The sequence below is a fragment of the Halyomorpha halys genome, unplaced genomic scaffold (assembly GCF_000696795.3).
Source record: "Halyomorpha halys isolate HHAL.00 unplaced genomic scaffold, Hhal_1.1 Scaffold745.1, whole genome shotgun sequence".
In the NCBI taxonomy this organism is placed as follows: Eukaryota; Metazoa; Arthropoda; class Insecta; order Hemiptera; family Pentatomidae; genus Halyomorpha; species Halyomorpha halys.
The window spans coordinates 356,602-371,884 of NW_027110150.1; the positions used below are offsets into that span (position 1 = coordinate 356,602).

Below are 15,283 nucleotides of genomic sequence, written 5' to 3' on the forward strand. Positions count from 1 at the left end.
GCTAACACTAACAGTTTTTTTATTTTTAACTATATCAGAAAAAGTTAATTGTGTGGGTAATGGGCATATTAATTCATATTTTTTCTTAGCTGCTATATAGGTAATTTTTTCGGTCTCCTGTATAGTTTTAATTTCTTTTTCCTTAATAAAAGTTGGACAAATTTTTGAAAAAGACTCTTGCTCACCGGGACAATTTACACATTTTAAAGGTTTTTCGCTCTGTATTCCTTCATGTCTATTTTCCCCGCAGTAACGACAAAGTGGATTGCTTTTACATGTCGCTTTTGTGTGTGCGTGAAATCGCATACAGTCAGTACACCTAATCGGGCTTCTAATATACTGTTTTATGGTAATATTATGAAATCCTATTTTAATTTCACATGGAATAGTGGGATTATTAAACATTAGAAGGTAATTATTGCTATTATGCTTTTCGTTATTTTTAAAATATGTCATTCTTTTAACATTTTCTACATTTTGTCCTTTTAATTCTTCTTTTATTTCCTCTAACGTACAAAAATTTAAATTGGGACACCATATGACCCCTTGGCTCTGGTTTAATTTACTATGCGGCTCTACTTTAATCGGGACTTTATTTAACATTGTTTCTATTTTAATAGTTTTTCCGATTGTGTATTTGTAAAAACTTCGATTAGTAGGGTTCCATCTTTTAATTTTTTGGCAAATTTCACGATCAAATTATTTATGCTTTTATAAATAAAGAACGGTGAGATTTTTTTGAAATCTAACGAATTTCCCTCTTCACCCTTTTCGTCTCTTTTTATTATTAGAAATCTTACGCATTTTTCTTGTATATCATTTGTTTTAGTATTATTTGTTTTAAATTTTGCCTTCTTTCGTTTTAAGGGGGAGACTCAGACATACCATCTGATTTTATATTTAATAATTAAAATCCAAAAAAAAAAAAAATATTAACAATAGAAAAAAACTAAAGAGAGAGATATACTTTGTAGAAACAGAAATAAAATAAGTTGAATTAATGAAAGTGAAAACTTATCGCTTGTAGACACAGGTATTTAATCCTTTGGAGCTCGATCCGCTAAATGCGTCCTTACCTCACAAAGTATAAACACTGACTGATCAAGCAGAAGTTCTTGGTTCATTGTAGAGGGAAGATTTTCATTTTGAAGGCTTAGCCCAGTGTAGCCGTTGTCCAGTGCCACTATAAATGCATACTATATGTGGCACTATACCATGAAGGTATATAGGTATATTCTCTATGTTGGCTTAGAAATAGTTCCAAAGATTTTTTTCTTCCCTGCGACAAGCTTTTAACATGCTTGAAAGCCCTTGTCCTCCTATTTTTCTTGGAAGGTACATTCTTACCACAGAAGATTTTGGGTGATGTTTTCGGGATTTAACTGATTGCTCTCTGAGGCAAGAATCTATTGCATCCAGATCTATATTCGTCCATTTAAGGATGCCAAACGAATAGGCTAAAGCCAGTATCGCCCTTGCATTCCAAGCTTTGATTATATTCTTCCTCGACACATAAGTTCCGAGAATAATTTGTATTTGTTCTTTTAATTTATCCTCGAATAGCTTTTTTGCATCTTTCTTGAAATCTAGTAGCTGCTGTATCCCCAGATATTTGTAGGATTCAGTTTCGTCGAGGCTCCTGATTACATCATTATTAAAGAGCTCCATATTATTTGAATCTATCAATTTTCCTTTTTTGATATGGAGTACAGCACATTTGTCGAGACCCATCTTCATATGAATGTCCTCACTGAAAACCCTTATTGTCTCGAGAAGGTTTTGCAAATCATTCTCATTCTTGGCATACAGTTTGATGTCATCCATATGAAAGGAATGAGAACCGACGGTTTCTACGCCGAGATAATACCCTTTTTTCGATGACTTTAACAAAACGCTTAAAGGGTTTACCGCTAAGCAAAACCAAATTGGGCTCACAGAGTCACCTTGGTAAATTCCTCTAGTAATTGGTATCTTCTAATTGGATAGCAGTGCTTTAGTACCAAGGATATCCAAAGAAACTTTCCACAACTTCATAAGGTGCTCTAATAAACAGATTATAGTTTTGTCTATCTTATAAATATTTAGACATTCCAGAAGCCAATCATGGGGAACAAAATCAAACACCTTCTGGTAGTCAATCCATGCTAAAGATATATTCTACTTTTTATCTTTGACTTGAGAAGTTATGAAGCTGTCAATGACCAGCAATTCTTTACATCCCTTGCCATTTTCCTTTGCTTCTAATTGCTCATCGATAATTAACTTATGCTCATTTATATGAGCTTTTAACTTGTTATTAATAACCGATGTTAGGAATTTATAAGTTCCGTTGAGGCATGCGATTGGTCTAAAATCTCTTGGTTCATACTGTTGTTTCTCACTTTTTAGTATCAAATATGTATGGCCCATACAAAAATCCTGGGGTATTTCGATTTTGTTTTCCAAGAGTTTTTGAAAAAACCTGCCAGTGGCTGGTGTACACAAGTAAAGTTTTTCATCCATAATTATGTAGTGTGTCTGGGCTAGTCCCTTTCCAATTCCACATTTTCTTGTATTGGGACAGCTTTCATCATTGGAAGATCAGCTATCTCCAATCTCAGCCATCTTAATTTCTCTTAGCCAGTATGTATCAGTCTTATATGACTTAGAGGTACCCCACAAAGATTTTCAATAATTGATCATAAGATCACTGGTTGGAAAGCTGTTAGTTGCAATTTTTTTGGAAGAAAGTTTTCTATAGAACAATTATTATTATGGTCTGTATTTCTCACTATTGCGGGTTGAGTATGTGAGGTGGGGGACTTAGAAGTGCAACCGCCTTCATGTTTTTATTTATTTTTTGTTTGATTCAAATATTTAAAAACTTTTGCACTATTTGTGCTGTGTATAAGATAACTGACTACTGATCCTCTCTCAGCACATCTATAGACCCCCCCCCTCAAACCATTCATGCCTGCCACTGTTGATTTTGGTTTGAGACCATTGGTGGATATAATGATTGCAGTAGTGGTAACTCCCTTCGAATTATACAGTCCCTTCAATTCAATCATCAATTCCTGGTATTTCCTCAGTTTTTCTCCCACAGTGAAGCTTATATTATTATTGTTTGGGATTCCGACATCAATAAGTTCCGCTTTCTTTTTTCTTAGATCTATAAGGAGGATATCAGGTTTATTATGGCATACTGTATGGTCCGTAATAATTGATCCATCCCAATAGAGCTTGAGGGGACCTTTTTGGAGGAGTCTATTTGGGTGGTACTTGTAATATGGGCTCTTATCTTCAATTAAGTTGTACTTCATCGCCAGGGCCTGATCTAAAATTTTGGCCACATAGTTATGCCTCTGTAGATATTCAGTACCAGCTAACACTCCACATCCACCAGTGTTATGTTGGATAGATTCAAGTGTTACTGAACATAATCGACACTTATCCGGTGTTGTTGCGCCTTTTAGCACATGTTTCCTATATGATCTGGTGGCAATCACTTGATCTTGAATAGCAACCACAAATCCCTCTGTCTCAGAGAATAGCCTTCCAGCTTTTAACCATTTAACTGATCTTTCCTTGTCTATGGAAGCTTCATTCAGTTGACTATAGAATCTCCCATGTAGAGACTTGCTTTTCCATTCTGCCAGTCGTTCTTTTTCTGAAACAATATTTGGCTCATCTGCTTTGCTCAGGTTCAGTGCAGTCAGATCATAATCCATAGTGACGATTGCCAGATAAACACTAGTGGTTTTAGAATGGAAATATTGACATAGGAATAATTCCTGCTTGCGGCACTCTTCTTCAATATTTATGAGTCATTCTTCTTTCTTGTATTAATAAAGTCTGGATTTTGATGATATGGGATGGTGGATCTTGCATGAGTGTCGTTCTCACAAGACGATCTATTTCTTGTTGGCTGTTATTTGACCACTGTAATATACCAAAGCTGTAGCTAAGCGCTGGTATGACTTAAGTATTGATGGCCTTGATTTTCTGTTTTCCAGATAGTTGAGTCTTCAATACTTTTCGTAGTCTCATTTTCAACATTGTTATTAGCTCTTGTCTCACATCCTTTCGAGCTATTTTGAGGTGCTGCTTTATACCTAAATATTTATATTGTTCTTTGGTTTATAGTTCCCTGATGCACTCATCTTCATTTATCAGCAGGTCCTGGGCATTGACCACCTTTCCCTTGTTCACATACAGCACCGTGCATTTATCAAGTCCAAATTACATGCTTATATCTTTGGTATAGGATGACACTATTTCACTCATACTTTGTAATTGTGGTTTGTTTTTTGTATATAGCTTAAGATGATCCATGTACCAGTTGTGGCTGACAGTGGCTGCCTCATCCTTTGAATTGAGTTTGTAGCCCACCTTGTTTCTCTGCAGTATCCGACTTAATGGGAACAGCGCCATACAAAACCACAGTGGGCTAAGACAATCTCCTTGTCTTGAAATAAGTTAGGGAGAAACCTAGAATTGTTTCTCAATTCCAATACATTAAAATAAAAATATGTCCATCCAGGTTCAATGGAGGACTCAACTTATTCTTACTTATTTTTAAGGCAACTCTCTCTACCACTTTCCCATTTTGCACTCATGAGTCGGACATGAGCATCCTCATTGACACTGTCCAACCAGTGCTGCTTTGGTCTTCCTTTTCTATGCGTTGCATGTATCAGTGTCTTGAGAATATTTTGAGGATCATTATTCCAATCCATCCTAGTCATATATCCTCCTTATTCTCTTCTCATTAATCATTTTGCTATTTCTGGCATGGATTTTTTTTTTGTAATATTCATCTTTTAATGAACTCCATATTACCATATATATTAATATCCCTGGTCCATTGTAATTATTGTTCATTTTTATTTAACAGTTGAAATAAAAGATGAATAGTTAGTAAAGTTTCTAGGTAAGTATTGTAATTACTAATTTTTCTAATTTGTACCATACTTTGAAGCATATATGCCTGATAAATTCCTTTTTTAGAATGTGTATGGTGTTACATTGGGAGGTATTTTGGGTCATTCCTTATGCACTGGTTTGGCAGTTATCGGAGGACGATTCATTGCACAAAGAATATCAGTAAGAACAGGTAATTTAATGTTTTTGATAATTGTATATTATTATTCATTATTTTATAAGTACTTCTTTTTTTTTTGAGTTATTACTAATTGATGAGTTTACCATTGTAATAGAGTGTGCAGGGCTGCTTTAATGATACCCATCTAAAGAAATTGATTCTCTTATTCATATTATATTACATAGATAGACCATGGATAGTTGTTAAATTTACAAATTTGGAGAGCTACTTCTTACTCTCAGTGGTTGTCTTTTTACCATTTGTTCATGTATTGTAATTATCATTATTTTAAAAGTATTAATGTTTATTCTCTCTGTAATTGTATCACTTATATACTGCAATATTTATGACCAGTTATTATGGTATTTTTCCATTTTTCCTTTAATAATGCTTGATTCATTTTAGACTTTTCTTATAGGCGGGTCTATTCTTGTTATCAATTTCTGGATGTGTATCTCCCATCATACTTCCATTCCTCTTTATTCATAATTTTTTGCTTTATTCGTAATTAATTGTTGTGCATGGACGTTTCGGACTCTGTAGTTCTTTTTAAAGTTTCCTTCTATCTATAAATTCTAAAACATTTACCAAAGTTACAGTTGTCCATGATTTGCATTTTATTATTTCATTTATAATGCCACATATTTTTAATACTATTATATTTACATTATACAATTATTTCTAGTTGTAATAAATTTAATTTACTCATTATTATTAACCTATACTGTTTTTTACTTTTTTTTTTTAAACTAGTCGATACAGCAATATTATAACTATTTATTTACATCAATATCATTTACCTTTTTTAAGTTTTTGTTGTCTTTCTTATCATAGTTTACTTAAATTATTTATTTATATTAATACGTAGTCCTCTTTTATCAATTTTTTTATACATGCATAAACTAAGTAGTTAATTTGTCAATATCTTATAATTGTCATTTTTATAAAATTCATTAGCATATTTATTACCAGTTATATCAATGATTACCCACAAGTGGTCCATGAACCATAGGTTGGCTGCGTGAGTCTTGGGTGTAGACTGTGGGAGTATCCTGCTACACATTTTTGTGAGTAAGCATTGTTAGGACTGTCGTTTTACTTTTACTGAAAATTTAGTTTTATTTGAAAGGTTTTAACAGATTAACGTTCTATAAAATGTATTTCTAATCAACCCTGGTTTCTAGCTTCTTCCTGGAGTAGACTCCCCTCTTTTCCCAAGTTGGATGGGTTGGAGATCAGCATGTGATTCAATTTCTGGCTTAATAATCCACAGACTTTTATGGATTGGAAACTAACTACTGATTTATATTTTGCACTATTCATATCCGATTATTATGCTATTTTTTTCTAATTAGTTCCAATGATTATTGGATGATTTCCTTGAATGGGCACATCATTTGGCTCATTTGGTTCAGATGAGTATGGGATAAACCGAACAAGTCCACATGAGCTTACTGCCCTCTCTCTTTTCTGTCACTCTTCTCCTCTTTATAAATAGTTAGTTATGTCTTGTGTAGTGTTTATAATTATTTTGCCTTTTACTTGTTTTAAACTGCACTTTTTCTAGTTCAGAGTAAATAATAATCTTTTACTTTTTAAAGTAAAATGAAATTGTCTCAGGATAATTGTCTTTACGTCCTGGGGTGGTTACCACTGTGGTACTACCAAAATTATCCTGTGCTGTCAAACCTGAGGGATATATTTTATTATTATAATTTAAAAAAGAAAAAAATTTGCCCTAGTGCAAATTTCAAATGGTGACACCAACAAAAAATTTTGAGCCTCATCAAAGGTTCTTACTGAAAGGAAAAAGCAAGAATTAAAAAAATTCAACGTTAGATTGGGCGAGAGCTTGTATTCTCCATTGCAGATATGGCTTTTCTAAAGGTATCTTGTCTCTCAATCATAGCTCTGACACTATTCAACATTAACTGAAAATACTGAAGTGACATTTTTGTAATTTTTTTTTAAATGTTCGTCAGTTGAGAGTTGGGAGTGAGGTGACTCAGTGAGTAAGTCACTACGAACTCCAAGGACCTGGATTTGAGCTCAGCTGTAGCACATAATTATTTATTCTATTACTGTAGTCATGAGGCAACCCGTGGATTCAGATAGCCTTCTGGGGTCCACCCAGCCTCATAAAGTGGATACCCTTAATTGAGGAAAAATCTGATAGTTCATCACCTCCTTGCACAACTGTTGTTCAAGAAACAGTACTTCTTGCAAAGCACTGAACCACTAGCCCTTCATGGGTAGTTGTGGTACAATTTTTTTTTTTTTTCAAGTAGTTTAGCTTTGAGAGTTATATTTTTTATTCTAGTTTATTTTTTAGATAGTTATTAAGTTAGTATATAAAGTATTACTTATTCTCAGTTTCTGAAGTGGATTAGTTTGGTTCAAATAAAATTTTTTTTTTTTTTATAATTTTTTGGATATATGAGATTTTATTTTACATTCCCTGTCATCTTTCCCTATTAATCATGCTTCTTATTTAATTGCATGATAAAACTGACCTTATAATGGTCCAGAATATTACATGTAACTACATTTATTTTATATTTCTAATATTTTTCCTTAAAATCTAGAACACTTGAAAATTCACTCGTAATAACAGTCTCCAGTCTGAACAATTTTTTTATGAATAGCACCAATTGTTGAAAACAATTTTTTTTTTTTTTCCGGGAAAGTGCACCGCGGCCACAAAGGGCCTATTGTATGCCGTCTCTCCTCTGCTCAGAGCAGGCCAATTGCCATTGCGAATCTGAATATTGTGTATGGATCCACTGTCTCGCAAAGTTTGGGGTCCATGATGCAATCCTTACCGAAAATAAGGAATCGTGTCCTTGCTACTGCATCACATCTACAAATGATATGGTAAGCAATCTCATCATCCTTTCTGCAGAACCTGCAGATTGGGAACTCTTATCAGTCTCATTTTATAGAGATGCTTATTCAACTGACAGTGTCCCGTACATAGATTTGTCACCCATCTTAAGCCAGGCTTGGGATTTGCTGGTCATAGCCTTATGTCACCATATGATAGCAGTTTATAGGACAATGGGTCTTATCCCTGCCATGTACATCCAATAAATAAATTTTGGTTTAAGGCCCCAGGATTTACCTACAGTTCCTTTACATGCCCAGAGATACCTCAGTGCCTTCGTACTGGTCCTTTCAACATGAAGTTGCCACTTCAGTTTACTATCAAGAGTAACGCCAAGATGTTTGACCTCACTGCAGAATTCCAATTGTTCACCATTATAGGTCACCCACCCTGAGAAAGGTCTTCCTGAAATTATAGTTGATCAGGAAGCCCATGCTTTCCAGAAAGCATAGGCTGCTTTCCGGGATTTTAAAGACCCCATAAAAGCCAGTCTCTTCTTCCTTGATGCCGACCAACATCCATCTATCGACATCAGTTATCCTCAAGTTTTGGTAGCCAATTCTCCTAAGGTGAATGTCTCCTTCAACTCACTCACCAGGGAAGAAAATCCTAACACTGGTGGTCTTATGAAGTTCATCAACATTGCCGGCATGAAGATGAACATTGTCGCTAACTATGACGACAACTGACAGCTAGACCCTATCAGCCTGCTTGTCACAAAATATGATGCACCCTCTGAGACGGTATATGAAATTACTAAACTTTACACCCCCTTGTGCCTGCTCGTCCATAATCCTGATCAAGCATGCTTGTACCTCATCACTCTGCTCACGAGTGAGCTGAATGGATGGATATCTGTCCGGAATGATGGCCACCCAGCTGCATCCCGCAGCATTGGAGTAAGATGGTCTGGTTGGACCACCTCCCCTAGGCCTCTTTGCCATAGAGACATGAAGATGAACATGACACAGCGGGAGACCTTATCCTCTTCTCGGTGGAGAGTCCCAGTCCTGTAGGATTCCAGTCCCTAACACCAGAGGTGGAGGTGCCCTGTTGACCTTCGGTGTCCTGAGAACTGACCTAGGCCTCCTCGTAACTCTCATGGATGGTCCAGATCCATATAAGTTCTGGTCCCTATCAGCTGGAGCTGATGAGCCTGTAGGTCTCCTGGTATTATGGGTCCAATCCCCACTCCTTGGTTCACTCTCCACAGCAGAACCAGGTCCTGTAGAACACCATTCCCTATCAACCATAGTTGTTGGGCTCGGAAGACTTTCAGTCTCCTGTAGTTGTGCAATAGCTCTGCTAATCGTGCACCACCTTCTCCTCATCGTGCTCAATCCTCTAGTGTTTCTCATTCGGGACTGGGGTCTGTGGGCAATGTCTCCTGTTCCCCCCTCCCCTTGTTGAGGTTCCTCATCGCTCTTGTCTTCCACAATTGTGGTAAGTGAGCTCAGAACATCCTGGGGCAGTTCCACTGCTGGCCCTGCCAGGTCTGAAATATCTGAGGAGGACGAATCCTTCTCACCTGAAAAAAGAATAAAAGTAAAGCAAATTGTTTGGGTTCATTTTTGTTCTCATGAGTATGGGGGTTCTTAAAAGCACTGGAGGTACTACCCCCTCTCTCTGCAGTAGGCATTAAATACAATTGGGTGTGCCAGGTGCCCCAAGTGGGTCGATAAGAGACAGTGTATTTTTATACACCTTCTGCTATTCAGCCTCAGCTCAAGCTCCCTATGCCTAGCTTGGGTGTTTAAGAGGGTCTGTCATGTCTATCATACTCACAGGCATCACGAACTCCTACCTCAGTCATTCGCGAGTCCCATGGGACGCCCCAGGACGCACCACGCGAAGGTGACAGTAGGCATTAGCAGGGACAGGAAGAACTGGGAATCCTCAGACAGTGAGTAGGGCACTTTGGCCGGATTCATCCATCATTATTGTCAATAGCTATTACTAGCATATAATGTAACAAGTAAAATAAAAAGTGTAAGATTTATTGTGTAAATAAATGGACATACTATTTATTTGTTTGTAATTGTCCCCTCTTGATTTTTAGTAATGATGATTGGAGGTGTGGTGTTTCTCATTTTTGCATTTTCTGCCTTAATTGTTGATCCCACTTGGGGCAGCTAATTAAAGGAAAGAAAATGAAAATTTTGGTAAGTGAATCTTTTATGATTTTTTTTTACAATTTATTTATTGATATTTACAATTTTATTAGAAATATACACAATAAGTAAATGGGATGTGAGTGATACCATGGCATGATACAGACTTGTGGAGAAGCTACCCATTGATAGAACTCCAATTAAATTTCTAGAGTAGAAGATCTTGAGGCTATCTTCTTTTTAGATGTTTAGGAGGATTAAGTAATGAAGGAGAATACAGGCTGGAAACAAGTGGGTTTGCACATAAACAAGGAAGTTTATCATTGAAGGATTAGTATCTGGTTTTGGCCAAATCAGCAACATATGGAACATTGAGGTCCTGATTAATGAATTGATTTATAACAAAGTCAGGAGCATTAAAGATTTTCGATTTGATATAAGAGAAATTTGATGGTTTAGTGGAGCCCTAATACTCAACTATGTAAGCCCAGATAGGCCTTCTTATGGTCATACAAATGAGTATTTTGTAATTAATTGGAAGTTTAAACCCTTTTTCTAGTAACTGATGTAATAGTTGGAATCGACGAGCAGTTACCTTTCATTTCAGTCTTGTATAAGGATTTCAAGTTAGTCTTTTGTCCAGATGCAGTCCTAGGTAGCGAATCTGTTTAACAGAAATTAGTGGAGTATTAGTAAAAGATACTGTAGGGCTGGAAGTCATGGGTTTGCAACGAAGGGTATAGGTGATTACCGTTAGATCCCTTAGATGGGATTTATTGGAATTTATTTTAATCATCCAGTTTTACACCATTATTAAAGAGAGACAATGTGGGATTGGAAAGTTTGGGCTTTTATGATTTAATTTAGTTTTCTATCTCTCCTTTTACTGATTTGTGTAGTAGAAAATATTGATGAAGGATGGATTTGTCTTTTGAACTAACTTTTTTTTTAGTAAATCATGTTAAAATTAGTCAAAATAACATGTTATTTCTGAAGACTTGGGAGTGGGGCAGCACAGAGGTAAGGCACTGTACTGCTAACTCCAAGGACCTGGGTCCAGGTTCAGGTGGGGCAGATAATTATTTATCCTGTTACTGTAGGCGTGAGTCAACCCTATCTGGAGTCCATCTAGCCTTATAAAGTGGATACCCTTAATTGGGAAAAAAATTGGTGGTTGAGTGTGTGGTGGCAAGATTATTACTATTAGATCAACATCTTCAGCAGCACTAATCGACGTTATCAAAGAGACTGTTTGAAATGGGTTTGCCACTGTCGAAATTATTATCAACATTTTTATTTCCCTAGTATATTTCTTTTGAATCTATTTTTATTTATAATTCATTTAATGTCATGGATTTTAGTGGTTCACATTATTGCACCATTTGAGAAAAACAAATTTATTTAGTTAGTTTTTATAGAATCGTTTATTTTCAAATGCATGTGAAGATGTGTTAGTAAAATATTATTACTATAGCATTATAGATGACTAGTACAGTCTAATTTGTCTCTCTTACTCAGTATTTTCATCAATATTTTAGCACTACTAAATACCCTTATTTTGACAACACTTTCAGTTTTATTTATAGATTTGTTTTTTATAATATTTTTTTCAGATATTAAGGTTGTTTATTCTTCCCAATAAACTTGTTGATATAATCATATTTATTATACTCAATAATGTTTCAGAGTTTTTTACCTTCATAATCTGGTCGTACCATCTCTTTATTAATGATATAATCCATTTTACAATTAGATTTTGTCAAATATATTATAAGAAATTGTTTCTACAAAAAAAGTACATTCCTTAATGTGATATTCTATCTCAGTTCGTGGCACGATTGATAGTAAGATAGAACATTACATTAAGGAATGCATTTATAATATAAAAAAAATTATTAATTAGATATTTGACCAAATTTAATTCTAAAATGGACTGCATCATTATAAAGGGACCTTATGATCTGATGATAGGGGTAAAAACTCTGGAAATTAATTGGAAAGAATAATAACCTTCACTTATAAAAAATATAACAAAAAAATATAGAATTCCTATTAGTTAAATTAAGAATATATATTTTTAAATAATTAATGTTAATTTTTTCTCTTTTCAGAAATGAAAATTTATCACATCGAAGGTTTTGATTATTCACTGTTTTAAATTACTTTTTTTTGTGGTAAAAATTACTTTAAAATTAAATCCCAGTTCTTTGCTGGGTGATATTAGCAAAATTATAACAAAAGCATCTGGTTCTAGGTATAACATAACAATATTTCATGGTTATTAACTTTAAATTCATTTAAAATATTTTTCAAATACTTTACATGTGTTTCAATGTTCTTGGTCATGGTTTTTGTTTTATTTTTACTAACCAGTTTTCTTAAACATTTCTTTCTTACACATTAGATGACTGAATCACTTTGCCTTATTATGTATGATATTTCCAAAGATATTATGGACCAAAGAAATTTTGGTTTGTCATTTTGAAAAATTATGGATTAAGTTTTATAAAAATGTTCTGCATTGTTAAAAATCTGTCAATTAATGGAAAAAATAGTAATTTTTTTAAACTTACAAATTACTTTCCTGATCTTAGTTTTGGGCATTTCTCTTATTTACTTCTATACTAAAATTTTACAAAATTGGATTATCAATTAATATTTGGTTTTCTTTTGTACCCTTATAATAATGAGATATCTAACCTGTCCCTCCATACTGTTTTAAAAACATTTTTTAATTTGTATTAGTAGTTTAAAAAAATTATATCAGAAGCTAACCATACTTTTTATCTATCAACATATTTCTTTTGTATTTTTGTTTTGCATGACATTTTTTCTTTTTTTTTTAAATCTCTATAACTATAAATTTATTTTCATTTATGTATTTTTTTTTAACATTATTTAATTCCTTGATTTTTTCATTTTTTTGCGATTAGATTATAATATATCTGTATGATAAATTATTTAATACATTGACCTTAGCAAATAATTCAAATAATGAAAGGTTACTTAAAAATTGTTTTTATAGAAGTGTTCTTAAGTCAGGGCATTCTTCCCACCAAATATTTAACTTGTTGAACTATAGGGGCTTGTTTTACAAATCTTATGTCTATTATTATTTATATTTAATGTTTGAGGAAGATACCAGTTTTCATTAAAGTGGATTTAGTGCTTGTTTGAACTGTAACCTTAAGTTTTTAACAATCCTCTTTGGTGTTTTATGTACTATCATATTTTCTGTTAATATGATGAATCCATTATGATGGAAAATGCTTACAATTACAATTATTAGCACTAAATAGTGTTTTAGTCTGTACCTTTATGTTTGCTTTGGTTAGGCAGGCAGTTAAATTTATGTACATAGTATTTGTGAAAGCTATTTTATAGCTGTATGATCGCAATCCATTGGTAGGCGACCCCAGTAAATTGTCTGTACTGACTAAATAAATTATTAATTTATAATGTGAATGTAAACTAATTTTATTAAAAATTCTCTTAAGGTGGTTGGTAAATTAATGCTCCCATTTGAACTTGGCAGACAATCTTTATAAATGTATTAAATTCTCTTTTTGTATGAATATCTTTTATGAATTATATTATTTAAAGCGTCAGCATTTTATAGATTAATATTGTCTGTAATTTGTAGTTGACTTACGATCACATTTTTATCAACACTGATTATTGTTCATGACTTATAATCAGATATTTTATTACCAGTCAGATAAAAGCACATGTCTGCATTGATATTAGTAAATTGTCTGCTTTTTATTCTTGGTTTTGCCTCCCTTTATTTAATATATAGCAGGTTTTCTGTCATCTTGCTAACATGCTTTCTAGGATCATTCAGTTAAACATAAGGAGCCAATTGTTGTTAGTCTATTACTTTTTTTTTTTTTATATATCCCAAAATAAAATTTAATTGATTGTATATTACTCCGTCCATAAACTTGTTAGAACGACCATTGTGGCAATTTATCTATGAGGTTGTATTGAAGCTGTGTCCAGAATTAAGATATTTCAATCTCAGTATTAACCCTGAATTGTCTTATTTTATTTTATTTTTTAAGCTAAATTTACTTAGCATTTCCCAGTTAAAATGAGGCTGATTTTTTTGTTTTCTATCTTCTCTGAAATATTAAAAGAACTAATTTACTATTGTAGATATGAATTCTTGTGTACAGGAGTTACAAATTAACTGTAATAACTATTATATATATTAGTAAAATGTTGTATGTACTTAAGTTATTCCTATGATAACATAAATATTCAAGTAATTAATATTGGTATTCCTTGATTATGGAGTCTCATATCACTTATTTGAAATATTCATTATGTCATAAAAGCAATATTTAACTGAAATTAGTTGTAACAATTTGTTGATGGATCCAAGAAAATAAAGTATATCAGTATTAATATGTAATGTTCAAGTGAAAGAGATATTAAATTTTTAAAAAATTAGTGTTCTATACAAAATTAGTTATAAAACAGAGTTAAAAAGTGGTAAATTTTGTTAACATTAATTATTTCTGTTTATTTATTTAATTTTTTTGAAGTTAAATCTATTTTGTATGTTTGCATGCGTGTGTGTGTGTGTGCGCATTTGGTGTGCGTATGTTTGTTTGTTTGTCTGTGCCTGTGACTATTTGTTTAGGTACGTGAGTCTTATGATACCTAGCTAGCTATACTATGATTACCATTAAAAATCATGTTACCAACTTATACTTTAACTTTTAATTATACAAACAGTTTATTTGAGATTGTTTAGACTTATTTTTTGTAATTGGCTCTTGCTTAAATTGTCTCCTAAATTTTTGGTTACCTTTTTTTATATAAATTTATTTTTACACGATTTCTCTACTTGCCTCTGATATTTATCTTAGGTCTGTATAAATTTGTGTTGTGTTTTAGAAGAACCATAATTTTTGGAAATTAAATGCATTAATATACTTTTTATTATAGAATAAATGTGTAAAAATATTATTATCAAAACCCCTATTATTTGTTAGGTTCCTGATTTTAAAATTTGTTTTGTTAGCTAAATTTTATAAAATATTAAATATTTGTTAGTAAAATATTATTACTATAGCATTATAGATGACTAGTACAGTCTAATAAGCCAGTCTCTTCTTCCTTGATGCCGACCAGCATCCATCTATCGACATCAGTTATCCTCAAGTTTTGGTAGCCAATTCTCCTAAGGTGAATGTC

General features: G+C 33.2%; 1 protein-coding gene across 4 annotated transcripts in view; it reads left to right on the forward strand.

Moving 5' to 3' along the window:
• The window catches only part of LOC106685800 (putative divalent cation/proton antiporter TMEM165), a 132,096-nt gene extending 116,991 nt beyond the window's left edge, over window positions 1-15,105 (forward strand). For 2 of the 4 annotated variants that reach the window (XM_067048279.1, XM_067048280.1), the window contains 3 exons: window positions 4,990-5,095; window positions 10,027-10,129; window positions 12,190-15,105. In XM_067048279.1, coding sequence (XP_066904380.1) covers window positions 4,990-5,095; window positions 10,027-10,103 — 183 coding nt within the window. In that variant the 3' untranslated portion in view covers window positions 10,104-10,129; window positions 12,190-15,105. The other 2 variants (XM_067048277.1, XM_067048278.1) reach the window with 1 other exon arrangement.
• The last annotated feature ends 178 nt before the right edge of the window (window positions 15,106-15,283 follow it).